The sequence below is a fragment of the Notolepis coatsorum genome (assembly GCF_963971535.1).
Source record: "Notolepis coatsorum genome assembly, chromosome: 13".
Taxonomy (NCBI): Eukaryota; Metazoa; Chordata; class Actinopteri; order Aulopiformes; family Paralepididae; genus Notolepis; species Notolepis coatsorum.
In genome coordinates, this window is record NC_140177.1 from 6,938,977 (window position 1) to 6,953,976 (window position 15,000).

Genomic DNA, 15,000 nt, shown 5'->3' on the forward strand with positions numbered 1-15,000 from the left:
ATAAATGCACTGGTGGGATTTTGGTACAGATAGCTGCTTTGGACATGTCTCTCTGACCCTGTTTTGAGGTGTGGGGAAAACCATTCCTTTTGTAATCACGACAACATGACCTTCAGCTCAGTCATGAACATGCTTTAATATGATTTATATTATAATACCTTTTTGGCTACAATACTGTATGGTTTTCAGGAGTCATACAGTTTCAGGAATGCCCAGAGCTGCCATGGAATTGTGACGCTTGTGATGATAACGTTTTGTGATTTTAAGTTGAGCAACAACTGGAAAGTCTTATCTGTGTCGTAACACTGACTTAATGAAGTGAGCCCTCGCATAATTCTGCAGTGGGTCAACTGAGTTAGCGGTGCTGCTGGGATTACATGGACTGGGAACCGGGGCTTAGCGGTGCCCTGCTACGGCTGATGGGAGTAATGACTCATCGGGTTGGAGGGGAAAGGATTGGGGGGGAAATCCAGTCAATCAATAAAGATAAGTCAATTTACTTATATCTCAAGCCCCGCCCCTCTTTTTTTCCCCCTCCGATTGCAAATGTGGAGGCGACCACTGATGTGTGGCTGATCAAGGAAAGAGGGCGGGGTTTGAGATAGGTCAGACACTCTTCTTGGGGTCTTTCTCGCTCGCTACGGGAGGGACTCCAGTGAATGGATGGCAAAGTGAAGAGGTGAAAAACGTTCAATGCTGGAATGTTGCTGGAATGTATGAAATTACGCGTTCGAATGCAAAAGATGCACTTCAGTGGGGCATCGGACACTAAGATCTATCGGGTGTCTATCTATTTTGTTTTGTATTTATTATTATTTAGGATAGACGCACACAAAAATGCACTTTTTTTTAGAAAAGAACAAATGAAAATAACAATAAGAATATAGAACAAAGGGAAGAACGCGCTGAGAACCCCCCCCCCCCCCCCCCCCCCCCACTGAGGTCCAAGCCACCACCACCACCATCTTCACCTCAATCTACGGTGGATTTCACCTGCACTGCCAGACCGCTCCACACTGCAGCCCCTCTCTCCGTGTACACAAGCTGTCCAAAGCTCCAAATACACAATGTCCAAACCAGGGATGCTCGATATTGGCTTTTTTACCGATACCGATATACCGATATTGTCCAACTCTTAATTTCCGATACCGATATCAACCGATACCGATATATGCAGGGTTTCCCCCCCCCCAAAAAATGGAATAATTTCAGGTAATTAACATTACATATCTCTTGTTGTGGAATTACACAACATTATGCATACTTTTGACAATAAATAAAATCAGAATTTGTTCTTACTTGCTTGCCTGGGTAAATAAAGGTTATAGAAATGTAAAAAAAATAAATAAAATAAAAATCTTTTTTTGAAAACCGATACCGATATTTTCCGATATCACATTTAATGCCGATATCGGCCGATAATATCGGTAGGCCGATAATATCGGACATCCCTAGTCCAAACACATCAAAATGTCCTGAGAGCAAGCGAATGAGGGGGCTTCCAGCACATAGTGACCAGCAGCTTCATTGCTGCCGGGCATCAGCCCAGCAAGAAGAGTCTGTGTTTCCACAAAAATGACAACACCACATTAGAGAGAAGTCATTCAGAATTAACACGTTAGGCAAGGGAGGGACATTCATCTATGACAATTTGTGAAGTTTGGCAGCAACCGACACCCACAGGAACCAGCCAAATCATTTATTGGGTCTATTTTGTGATTGCTTTTTCAAGGCATTCCATTTCTTGGAGCACCTCTTTGAGATCTGATTAAAAAACCAATTGATCTGGTAAATACGTACATAGCAGCACACCCACCCACTATGTGCTTACCCGGAACGCCTAAACACATCCCATTTGATACAAATGAACTGTTTGACCTACGGATGGGCACCGACTGTTACACTGCTGACCGGCATGCTGGGTACAGGTAGCTAGCCAGCACACAAGTCTGTTAACAGCTGGGAGAACAGAAAAGAAAGATGAAGAAAGAGAGACTGGAGACATGGTAGCATTGTTTTGTACATTTGCCATGTTGTTTCAACTTTCGGAATGAACGCTTTACGTCCGCCTGCTCCGCTAGCGTTAGCTGTTGGCAATGACTGCAACCAGCTAGCTCGCTTGTTGGATTATTATCTCACATTTGCTATCGAGAAAAACAAAACAATACGTTAACGTGGAAGCATCAACAATATAACTTTCAATTTTGTTCCTGGAAATAGCGATTCCCAAATATCTAGCTGTTTGGAATGACGGCAGCCAGCTAGCTCGCTTTTAAATGATGTCACGTTCGCTAAAAACAACATCATGAAGTTAACAGGGGGGGTTCCCAGTGTAATGCCTAGTCTGAGCACAAACAAGATCCTCTCCAGATCCCCGAGCTCTCCTCAACTACTACTACAGAAAGAAAGGCTGTTTGTTTTCATCAGTACTCCCAGCGCCATCTTGTTAGTAGGCAACTTCGTGGATAAATTAGCAAGAGTGAGTTTACCTGCCCGGCAGAAACGGAGCGAGCTCTGCGTCACTTTTCAAGCCCATGCTTCCCCGGCTCCCAGAGGCACCGGCAGATTTAAGGTCAATGGACCTGTCTCAAACCCTGCCCCTTTTCTTGATCCTCCAATCACAGCTGTCGCTTACCTCGGACAAACTTGGTTTGTCCGAGGTAAGCGACAGCTGTGATTGGAGGATCAAGAAAAGAGGGCAGGGTTTGAGATAGGTCTATTCTTCTAAATACATTACCTTCAGAATATTTCCCGGCCTCTGATCACCAGGTGATTTTGTACATCGTGTATTTTCTGGCGAGGAATGTGACGGGAGCACCACTTGGAATGTGACGGGAGCACCACTTGGAATGTGACGGGAGCACCACTTGGAATGTGACGGGAGCACCACTTGGAATGTGACGGGAGCACCACTTGGAATGTGACGGGAGCACCACTTGGAATGTGACGGGAGCACCACTTGGAATGTGACGGGAGCACCACTTGGAATGTGACGGGAACACCACTTGGAATGTGACGGGAGCACCACTTGGAATGTGACGGGAGCACCACTTGGAATGTGACGGGAGCACCACTTGGAATGTGACGGGAGCACCACTTGGAATGTGACGGGAACACCACTTGGAATGTGACGGGAGCACCACTTGGAATGTGACGGGAGCACCACTTGGAATGTGACGGGAGCACCACTTGGAATGTGACGGGAGCACCACTTGGAATGTGACGGGAACACCACTTGGAATGTGACGGGAGCACCACTTGGAATGTGACGGGAGCACCACTTGGAATGTGACGGGAGCACCACTTGGAATGTGACGGGAACACCACTTGGCCGGCTAAAAACATCGGACTCGCCAAAACCATCCGCTCCCTGCATCGATAACAAATTAGTGGTGTTCCCGGAACACTAAGCCCATCATCGCATTCCTTGCCCCAAAAAAAGTAAATGTAAATCAAGCTGGGCAGGTATACTCACTGTAATATCTCAGAAGTTTTTTTTTACTGCAGCTTTAAAGCCCCAATCAGTTATTTCTGACCATTAGATCTAGCCTACATTCACATATTGTACATTGAACATCAACACATACTGTACATCTGATTGGTTATTGATGTAGGGAGCTGTGGTCTGGCATGGGCTTGAACAGTGATGCAGAGCTCGCCCTATTTCTGCTGGGTAGGTCAACTGACTCTTGCTAATTGCGTTAGGGCTAGTTGCTGTTTGCACCACTGTTTGGTTGCACTCGTTGCGCTGTCTATTTTATGTCTATTCTATTTTATTCTATTATTTGTATTTTTTGCACAATCAAAGCGGGCATGGCCACCTTCATTTCACTATATGTCTTGTGTATGTATGTGATGAATAAACCTCTTGAATCTAGTGAGGAAGTGGTACGGTAGGAGGCCATTTGTGATGTTGGGTGTATTTATTTATTTTTGATCCACTTTTTCTCCCCATTTTCTATTTTTCTCCCATCCCAATTTCATATGATCCAATTCTTCCCTCCCCTGTCTTGAACGTTGCTAGACTATGCCTCCCACTGGTCGGCTGTAGTGAGGACAGAAGCCTTGTACACGAGGAGGCAGCCTGTGGCATCTTTTCCCCGCAGCAGCTCGAACTCTCAGTGGCGAGGGAGGAGTAACGCGTGGGAGGCTCACGCTGCCCCCGCTACTTCCTGCTTCTGCCTCACCGGCGTCATCAAACCGACCTGTAGGAGTCGCTGTCCACAACGTCCAATCCCCACCCACCAGCTTTCCCACCCTCTAACACTGCCAATTGTGTTAGTATGAACGACCGGCCAGCCGGTAGCAACGCCGAGAGCTGGGCTCGAACCCAGCGTATCCTGCGTTAGAGGCGAGCGCCTTGCCCACTGCGCCAATCAGCCGCCCCATGTTGGGTGTATTTTAATGTTTATTTACATTACATTACATTGCTATTCATGCTTATTTTTCATTTGTGGGGGATACCATTTCCTAAAATGTTGCCTAAACATACATGTTTGTGTTTGTTTATGCTCTCTGTTTCATTACGTTTAAAGGTAGCATAATATGTAATGCCGTCAAACAGCAAAAGAGCCCACTTGGTATTACACATTGATATTTTTTGGTTTTATTTTGTGCGGGTTGTAGTTTAGTAACTTATTACACTGTGAATCTCTCCAGAACTCCCTTGACAGAGCCTGAGATGTGGGCCAGCAATAGCAACCCCTCCCACTCAACCCACTCAAATCCAACCAAAACATCAGACCAGCGGTATAAACAAAGTGCAGTACCACGCAGGGGCTCTTTTGGCTAAAGGTCGCTGTTTCGACAGATTCGTAGATACATTATGGTTGGATGTGGTTGGAACACGTACTGTAAAGGGACACCATGTAGGTCTAAGGCAGAGGATCGCAACCTTTTTTATGATCCCATATATTGAGGTTGCATAGGTTCTGGAATTCCTGTGACCCCAGCCCAGTTTAACACTTTCACATGGTAGGCTCCGGAGGTTTACTGTTTCATTGTTCATACTGTAGGTAAGGCTTTCACGGTAGTTCCTGTGCAGTCAGAAAGCCGTGATTTTCGTTTGATTAGCAATTTTTCAAGACACCCCATTTTTATATCAGGGGAACTCACTTGGGATCTTGATCCCAGTGGAGGGGGGGGGGGGCTGACAAGAAAACGCCCCGCTCGTCCTCTCACCCCCCATCCCTTGTCACGGGGAAAGGCAGTATTGCTTTTCAAAACACAAGGACAGGAAGTTTTGAATGAAGTGGAGGGAGACGGCAGGGATGACCCCTGGCTCCCCGCCCGTTTCCCTGTGCAGAGAGGCAGCGGCGGACCGAGTTCACGCCATGACATTGGCCTCGTTTCCTGCCTGACGGATACAATCCGGCATCCCACGCCGGGCTTTCCACTTAGCTGTGTGTTTTCTCGATGCTTCCGTTACGAGGATTAAGATCTCTTTTAGAGAGAGAACTTTTGCTTTCAAACTATCTCCTTCGCCGTCATTCCTTTTTCTCTAACGCGGTGATGTTATGGCAGCCTTTTATTGGTCTTTCCCCAAAGACATTAGTCAACACTTGTGACTTTTTTGTTTCAAAATTTCGCAAGATAATTTGTCACGATGACCGAACTGTGAGGCATCGGGAACCCAGCTTTGTCCAGTTAGGCACATGTGTCCGTAATGAAGGTAGCCATGCAGTTGTTATGGAGTCGGCCACATGGGAGAGGGAAACTCACTTGTTTTGGCCCTCGCTGGAGACGCTGCCCAATTAAACCTTTAGACTCCAGACGAGTCACTGAGCCATTACGTTGATTTACGACGCCAGCGTCACCTCATTTCCATAGTGTGTCTTGGCACGCCGCGTGCGTTTGTTACGGTAATTGGCGTTCCACAGAATGGAGTGGAACGGAATGGGATATAATGTAACATGACTTTCCACTCTCCCCAACACTCCGCGGCCCACACATACGAGTTTTGGATACATTTATGTCCAAGAATGTGCACCAGTCCATGAAATCTGCCACTGCAGATCAAGGTCAACACTGATAAGGAGAGACACTATGACACAATCGTCAGCGAACTTGTTTACGCGATGTTGGCTCTGGCACTCATTAGTGTACAAGACGAGTGGCGAGAGGGGACACCCCTGGCCTGGGGCGACCGACCCGGTGGAGGGAGACGGGACATCAGATGAAAACGCTAGGTTACAATATCCTATTTCTTTTTTTTATCCACTTTTTCTCCTCCTGTTTTTCTCAGATTTTCTCCCATCCCAATTTTTGTCGTTATGCCAATTCCCCCCTCCCCTTCCTGGTTGTTGCTCGCATGTGCCCCCCACTGGTCGGTCTAGGGAGTCCTGAAGTCTTATCAGATGCTTCCTCCGTCACATAGGAGACAGCCAGCAGCCTCTTTTCACCTGCCAGCGCGGACTCTCATTGGTGAAGTGTAACGCGTGGGAGGATCACACTACCATCACCATGTCCCTTTTTTGCTGTGCAGGCGCCCTGACCGACCTGTAGGAGTCGCTGTTTACAACGACCAGAATACCACCCCCACCGGCTTCCCTCCCGCTGACTCTGCCAATTGTGCCAGTATGACGACCGCCCAAGCCGGAGGCACCGCTGGCAGCCGGATTCGATACCGGTGTCTCTTGCGTTGGTGACGAGCGCTTAGACCGCTGCGCCACCCAGCTGCCACAATATCCTATTTCTTAAGACATCTCTGTTTTTACTGGACAGTACTGTATAATGTGGTGCGGTGGTTCTCAAAGTGAGACCCGAGGGCCCCCCAGGGGTCTTTGAGAGGGCTCCAGGGGGGTCACAGCTACACCCCTTTCATCTCTCTTGCCGTGTGAGTCTTTGGGCTGGTGCTGATTTTCTCGACTTGAAACAGAACTCTCTCACCCTTTTTAAGAATTTTCTCTGCGGACGCACCATATGGCCGCTCAGAATGGAGGAACATGTGTTTTACGAGCTGGACGGTGGGTCTTGTTTGCTTGTCCTCTCCCCAGCCTGTCTGCAGTGCTTGCTTGTTCAACGCTGAAGCCGGCTGTTTTTTTTTCTTTCTTTCTTTCTTTTTTTAAAGTGGGTGAAACCTCGTGGCTTCCCTCTGTCCACATCATCCACCGCAGCGTTTTCCAGGACTGTCGAGACTTATCTCCACACAGCTGTATCTGCTTCCTCTCGTCTCTCTGGCGCGCCCCCCCCCCCCCCCCCCTCTACCTTGTTTGCTTGTCCCAAAAATGATGTGTGTCTCTCTCTCTCTCCCTCTCTTAAATTTTAATTCAAAGGGGCTTTATTGACATGGGAAACATACGTTTACATTGCCAAAGCCAGCGTTAAAGCTATCAAAACAATCAAAACGTATCGAACGTAACCACTTATCGGAACTAAAACTATATACAATTAGAAGATATGCCTACAAATATAGGCCCATAGAGAGATGTGTGAACAGAGCTGTGTCACATTGCAACGTTGCTCTCTCTCTTCTCTCTCTCTCTCTCTCTCTCTCTCTCTCTCTCTCTCTCTCTCTCTCTCTCTCTCTCTCTCTCCTCTCCCTCTCCCTCTCCCTCTCCCTCTCCCTCCCTCTCTCTCTCTCTCTCTCTCTCTGTCTCTGTCTCTGTCTCTGTCTCTCTCTGTGTCTCTCTCTCTCTGTCTCTGTCTCTGTCTCCGTCTCTCTCTCTCTCTCCCTCTCTCTCCCTCTCTCTCTTTTTTATTAAATCAACTTTCTTTAATGAATATAACTCATCAGGTTCGTCAAATATAAATAATCCAATAAGGGCACGGTTGGTACGAAAGTGATGGTGACGTCTTATAGTATAATACTATAATATTAGTGTAGTCTAAACTTTAACTGCAACTGTGAAGAAAAACCCCATTGGTTTAAACAGATTCAATAGTCATATACAAAAAAGATTAAACGTTTTTTTTTTTTTTTTTTTTTAATGTTGATTTAGAATTCGAATGTCAACATTATGATCGAAGCTTCGAAGCATTCGGTACAGCCCTAGGTACAACACTACAGAGAGTTGCTCGCAATACATCACTGAAGTTGTATCTGTCCTTGTAAAAAAGGAAAATAACTTTAAACCACATGAGACCATATGTAGAGATTTTGTAAAAATTCAGACGTGGCGTTGGTGCATTATGCACTTAGTAGAAGAACGAAAATGCCTTTAGCATTTAGATGTGATGAATACAACACAAGGCCAAAGTAATAAAGATGAGCTACTGTAGATGTTGTTTGGTGGGGAGTTATACATGGTTGATAATGGACTAAGGACTCCATTAAGGACCCTGCGTCTGGGTCTGGTAATATGGTACACAACCCAGATACAGAGGTTAATTTCTTTTATCTATTATGTGACTACTTTCCACTAAGTGCCTCGTGTAAGTGTGGTTAAAATCCAAGTTCCCTGTACTGAAGAACACCTACGGGAGACTGCAATTCGAAACTGGCCCCTGTAAATGTCCTAACCCAACCCCCTCCAATGTACAGTAAATTACCAAGTATGGTTTTGTCAATATTCCAATGTACAGTTTTGCTTGTACAGTTGTACAGTGTCCCCCACCCACCCCTCCTACCAAACCCCTCCCACCCCCCAACCTCCTCCAATGTACAGTTTCTACGTCAAATATATATACTCTTTTCTGGACTCTTTTTGTATCACAAACAATACTGTATTTGCAAATCTATAAATGTACAGATGTAGCAGTACTGTCTATCTGTATGTCATATGTTATGATGAATTGAAAATGGGGGACCCTGATGTAAACAAGACGAAAGTCTTTCTCTGGTCTGCATCCCCTTAACAATTGTATGTATTGAGCCGTACTGTATTGTACCCATTCTGCAATCTGTTAATAACGTTTTCAATCAATCAATCAACTGTGATTTGAACAATGCGAGCAGTGAGTTTGAGGCTGGACCTCCATCTAGAGATACTGACCGAGCGCTGCTTGTTACAGACAGACGTCAGCAGCAACATTCAAATATCCTTCTGTGCAGTGGTGGAAGAAGTACACAGTTCCTTTACTTAAGTAAAAGTAGAAATACCCTGATGAATTAGTACTCTGGTAAAAGTAAAAGCCCTCCATTCAAAATCCTACTTAAGTAAAAGTAGAGAAGTATTTGGTATTGAATGTACTTAAGTATCAAAAGTAAAAGTATGCGGCGGCCGGGTAGCACAGCGGACTAAGCGTCTGTCTACCACCGCAGAGACACTGGTATCAAATCCGGCTGTCAGCGTTGCCTCCGGCTTGGGCCGGTCGTCATACTGACACAATTGGCAATGTCAGCGGGAGGGAAGCCGGTGGGTGGTATCCTGGTTGTTGTAAACAGCGACTCCTACAGGTCGGTCAGGGCGCCTGCACAGCGAGGGAGGGAACTGGTGAAGGTAGTGTGATCCTCCCACGCGTTACACTCACCCAATGAGAGTCCTCGCTGTCAGGTGAAAAGAGGCTGCTGGCTGTCTCCTATGTATCGGAGGAAGCATGTGATAGACTTCAGGGCTCCCTAGACCGGCAAGTAGGGGGCAAATGCGCGCAACAACCAGGAAGGGGAGGGGGGAATTGGCATAGCGACTAAATTGGGATGGGAGAAAAATACAGAAAAACAGGAGAAAAAGTGGATACAAAAAAAAGTTAAAGTATGCATTCTACATGACGTTTGTGTATTCCAGTGCTTAGGAGCATTCAAACCTTGAACCATTGACCTCTAAAGGTTACGTGGTATGTGGTCCAGTTATGCTGCTCTGATTAAAGGTTATGTTAACAGTTAAAGTGGTATGTGGTCCAGTTATGCTGCTCTGATTAAAGGTTATGTTAAAGTGGTATGTGGTCCAGTTATGCTGCTCTGATTAAAGGTTATGTTAAAGTGGTATGTGGTCCAGTTATGCTGCTCTGATTAAAGGTTATGTTAACAGTTAAAGTGGTATGTGGTCCAGTTATGCTGCTCTGATTAAAGGTTAGGTTAAAGTGGTATGTGGTCCTCCAGTTGCTGCTTCAAATTTGAAAGTACATAATCTTCATAAATTCTTACCAAGTATTTTTCTTCAAAGTAACTAGTAACTGATGGGTTCAGATAAATGTAGTGGAGTAAAAGTACAAAGTTCCCTAAAATAGGGCGTCTGGGTGGTGCAGTGGACATTGCGCTCGTCACCAACGCAAGAGACACCGGGTTCGACTCCGGCTGTCGGCGTTGCCTCCGGCTTGGGCCGGCCGTCATACTAACTCAATTGGCAGAGTCAGCGGGTGGAAGTCGATGGGTGGTAATCTGGACGTTGTGGACAGTGACTCCTACAGGTCGGTTGGGGACGCCTGCACAGCAGAGACAGCAAAATAGCGGGGGTAGTGTGAGCCTCCCACACGTTACACCTCGCCAAAAATTAGAGTCCGCGCTGGCAGGTGAAAAGATGTGACAGGCTGCCTCCACATGTATCGGAGGGGACATGTGATGCAAGGCTTCTATCCTCCCTACAACCGGCCAGTGGGGGGCACATGCGAGCAACGTTCAAGACAAGGGAGGGGAGAATTGGCACGGCTAAATTGGGATGAGGAGAAAACTAGAAAAAGAGGAGAAAAAGTGGATCAAAAAAAGAAATCACAGGAACCACAATGAATCATTTTAAAATGGCAACGGGGTCGATGAGTTTGAGTCAATATGACTAAATACAGAAACACGACGGGATCACATTGACTTATTTAAAAGAACAATAATAATAATAACTTTATTTATATAGCACTTTTCATACAAGATGCAGCCCAAAGTGCTTCACATTACATGATAAAAGAAAGGTAAAACAATGAATAATAACTAAATAAAAAAACAATGGCAGCAGGAACAAATTAGTCCTCGAGTCTGTCAGTCTGTTAGTCTGTTAGTCTGTTAGTCTGTTAGTCTGTTAGTCTGTTAGTCTGTTAGTCCTCGAGTCTGTTAGTCTGTCAGTCTGTTAGTCTGTCAGTCTGTTAGTCTGTTAGTCCTCGAGTCTGTTAGTCTGTCAGTCTGTTAGTCTGTCAGTCTGTTAGTCTGTCAGTCTGTTAGTCTGTCAGTCTGTTAGTCTGTTAGTCTGTTAGTCTGTTAGTCCTCGAGTCTGTTAGTCTGTCAGTCTGTTAGTCTGTCAGTCTGTTAGTCTGTCAGTCTGTTAGTCTGTTAGTCTGTCAGTCTGTTAGTCTGTTAGTCTGTTAGTCTGTTAGTCTGTTAGTCTGTTAGTCTGTCAGTCTGTTAGTCTGTTAGTCTGTTAGTCTGTTAGTCTGTTAGTCTGTCAGTCTGTTAGTCTGTCAGTCTGTTAGTCTGTTAGTCTGTCAGTCTGTTAGTCTGTTAGTCTGTTAGTCTGTTAGTCTGTTAGTTTGTCAGTCTGTTAGTCCTCGAGTCTGTTAGTCTGTTAGTCTGTTAGTCTGTTAGTCTGTTAGTCTGTTAGTCCTCGAGTCTGTTAGTCTGTTAGTCCTCGAGTCTGTTAGTCTGTCAGTCTGTTAGTCCCGTGTCTTGGCAGGTGCGACCTGCGACCAGATGGAAGCAACATGCTCTGATCCAGGACTGACTGGGCCGTCCTCAAAGGAAAGAAAGAAATTGCAATAAAGAAAAGCCAGTTGCTGTAATTTCCTGCAACTTAAAAGTGAACTATTAAGTACAAAGTGTATAAGGTTGCGCAATAGTTTAACGTTGGACACGAAAACACATGCATGCACACACACGCACACACACACACACACACACACACACACACACACACACACACACACACACACACACACACATACACACACACACACACACAGACACAGACACAGACACACACACACATACAGTATAGTAACAGTGTATTGCACTACCAAGGGACCTAGCATGTCCTTCATGCTCTGTAAATAACTATGTACAAATACCGTGATGTCCCACTATGTTACCTGTTTATTGCACAATGTTGTTTATTGGATTCCATTATATGTTGTAGTTGTACTACTGTATTGCACATCGTTGCGGGCAAGACCACCCGCATTTCATTGTATACTTGTATGCCGTGACAAATAAAACTCTTGACTTGACTTGACACACACACACACACACAGTAGAACAAAGGAACAGAGCATCATGTATTTGACAATGATGAGTCTGTTTTAAGCTGCTCCAAGCATTAAAAAAAAATAAAAAAAAGTAAACGTAATATACAAAATTTATAAAAGTTTTAGGTTTAAAAACCACATGCTGGCGTATTGTTGGTCATAGTGGCTCTGCGCGCCCATATCATTGTTTAGGGAAAGCCCCCGAGTCATTTAGGGTTGTGGCCGCTATTCTGCTGCACACTGTGACCGTTTTGTTTTTGAGGTCAAGTGACAAAAAAAGCCAATGCGAGGACTGAACCCATCAAATAAGAATAAACTAGTTTCCCGACGGTCCTGTCGACATTAAAACTACGGAGCTTGCGAAAAAGAAATGCATGCGTTGATGGGTTTTTCCGTGGGGGTTCAGAGGTCAGCTTGTTGTCGCAGTGCCATTGATCACCACAAGAGGGGTCACGAGTAGGCTTCAACTCTTTAACCCTAACTCCTCCTAAAGTCAATAACCATCTCCTTAGTTCTGGATACATTCATGTCCGAGAAGGACGACCAGTGCACCGCCGGTCCGTAAAACACCGCCACTACAGGATCAAGGTCAAGAGACCGTTAACGAGAGACACTAGGGACAGAATCGTCAGCAAACATGAGTACAGTATGTGACGTCTTATCATGTCAGCTCTGCCACTCAGTAAACAGTAAACGGACTCCATTTATAGAGTTTGGTTTGTCCGAGGTAAGCGACAGTTGTGATTGGAGGATCAAGAAAAGAGGGCAGGGTTTGAGACAGGTCCATTTCCCGCCGTCGACTACAAACACACTCCATCTGAAATGAAGAAAAGAAAATAAACTACTAACCTTTGTACTGCCTTTTACTATTATGCCCTTTGCTACTAAGTAATCTACCTCGCCTATATTACTAACTACTGTGCTAATATGTCTCTACTACTAGTGATGCACGATATATCGGCCGCCGATATAATATCGGCCGATATGGCCGTTTTTTTACACATCGGTATCGGTCCGATATTAATTTTTTTTTTTTTTTTTTTTTTTTTTACATGTTTTGGCCGTAAATAGTTTCAAAAATCAGTCATTTCTGCGTTTTGGAAAATAGCTCTTTATTTGATTATCATAAAAAAGTGTTTTCTATACAGAGATATCGACATCGGTAAATATCGGTATCGGCCAGAACAGCAATATTAATATCGGTTATCGGTATCGGCCACAATTTTCACATCGGTGCATCACTATCTACTACTATGCACTCAAGACTGTAGCACTCAAGTTCGACACTGTTTGACGAACATTGTTACTCAGCTGAAAGAGTTGTGCCCTTCCTGCTGACTTGTCGTACAGAACTTGTAATTCACTTTGGATAAAAGCATTCAGCTAAATGACTAAATTCTATAGTGAAGTACTATAGGTACCTACAAATTGTACTTAAGTAGTTGTTACTTTCCACCTCTGGAGAGATGAAGATGATGCTTGAGAGAGTTGGACTCAAACTTGCGAGCACATTGTAACCTTTTACTCTTTTAGTTTTGTCCACTAATCATTAGAGTGCTCCAACATTTTTGGATGGTCAATATAGTCATATCAACATATTTAGACTCATATGTGATATATTTCCTCAAGATTCAAGAGGTTTATTTGTCACATACATCACCAGGGCATACAGTGAAATGCGGGTGGCCATGCCCGCTTTGATTGTGCAATAATATTAAATAATAAAATAGACATAATAAACAGGTAATAAAATAGACATAAAATAGGCATGATAAAATAGACATGCTAAAGTCCTGAGATAATGCAACACAATGTTAGCTACGGATTAAGGCACTGGGTCCTATGTACACTACTATACAATATACAGTTTTTACTCTATATCCTTATGCTATACTTGCTATTTCTAAACTATACTATACAAGAACCATATCAGTTCTTTCCTTAAAGTGACCTTTATTTTTGTTTAAAGTGACTGTTTGTGTGTGAGCGAATTTCATTAACATCTGAATTGTAACCTCCTTGTCCTGTGCAGAGTATGGAGGCCTCGGCCTGGACTTCAGCTACAGCGTGGCCGTGGCAGAGGAGCTGGGGAACATCAACTGTGGGGGCATCCCCATGGCCATCGGGGTCCAGACCGACATGGCTACTCCTGCGCTGGCCCGGTACAGTACTGCTGGCTCCTAGACCCAGATTCACTGGTTTTTTATCTCCCAGTTGCCACGGTATAGGGAGGTGTAGTGGTTACTTCCTGGTCTATAGGGAGGTGTAGTGGTTACTTCCTGGTCTATAGGGAGGTGTAGTGGTTACTTCCTGGTCTACAGGGAGGTGTAGTGGTTACTTCCTGGTCTATAGGGAGGTGTAGTGGTTACTTCCTGGTCTACAGGGAGGTGTAGTGGTTACTTCCTGGTCTATAGGGAGGTGTAGTGGTTACTTCCTGGTCTATAGGGAGGTGTAGTGGTTACTTCCTGGTCTATAGGGAGGTGTAGTGGTTACTTCCTGGTCTATAGGGAGGTGTAGTGGTTACTTCCTGGTCTATAGGGAGGTGTAGTGGTTACTTCCTGGTCTATAGGGAGGTGTAGTGGTTACTTCCTGGTCTATAGGGAGATGTAGTGGTTACTTCCTGGTCTATAGGGAGGTGTAGTGGTTACTTCCTGGTCTATAGGGAGGTGTAGTGGTTACTTCCTGGTCTATAGGGAGGTGTAGTGGTTACTTCCTGGTCCATAGGGAGGTGTAGTGGTTAGTTACGTCATTGCTGTTTCCGGTCCACCTCGCAAAATTGCAACGTATTTCCCCCATTGCCCATTTCTAAATCGTCTCGTTTAAAACAAATAAAGCGTGGACATTGTTGGCATGGTGTACCTTTCTGTGCGTATTCATCCACAATCTATAGCTCAACATGAAGATATTCGCAATTAATCGTAAAGAAATATCGCAGAATTTTATTTCAACCAAAAATGC

General features: G+C 44.9%; 1 protein-coding gene across 1 annotated transcript in view; it reads left to right on the forward strand.

Annotated features, from left to right (window-relative positions):
- The window catches only part of LOC311239629 (putative acyl-CoA dehydrogenase 6), an 83,972-nt gene that overhangs the window by 32,532 nt on the left and 36,440 nt on the right, over positions 1–15,000 (forward strand). The window contains exon 3 of the mRNA XM_084328007.1: positions 14,075–14,204. Coding sequence (XP_084184133.1) covers positions 14,075–14,204 — 130 coding nt within the window. The remainder of the gene's footprint in view (positions 1–14,074; positions 14,205–15,000) is intronic.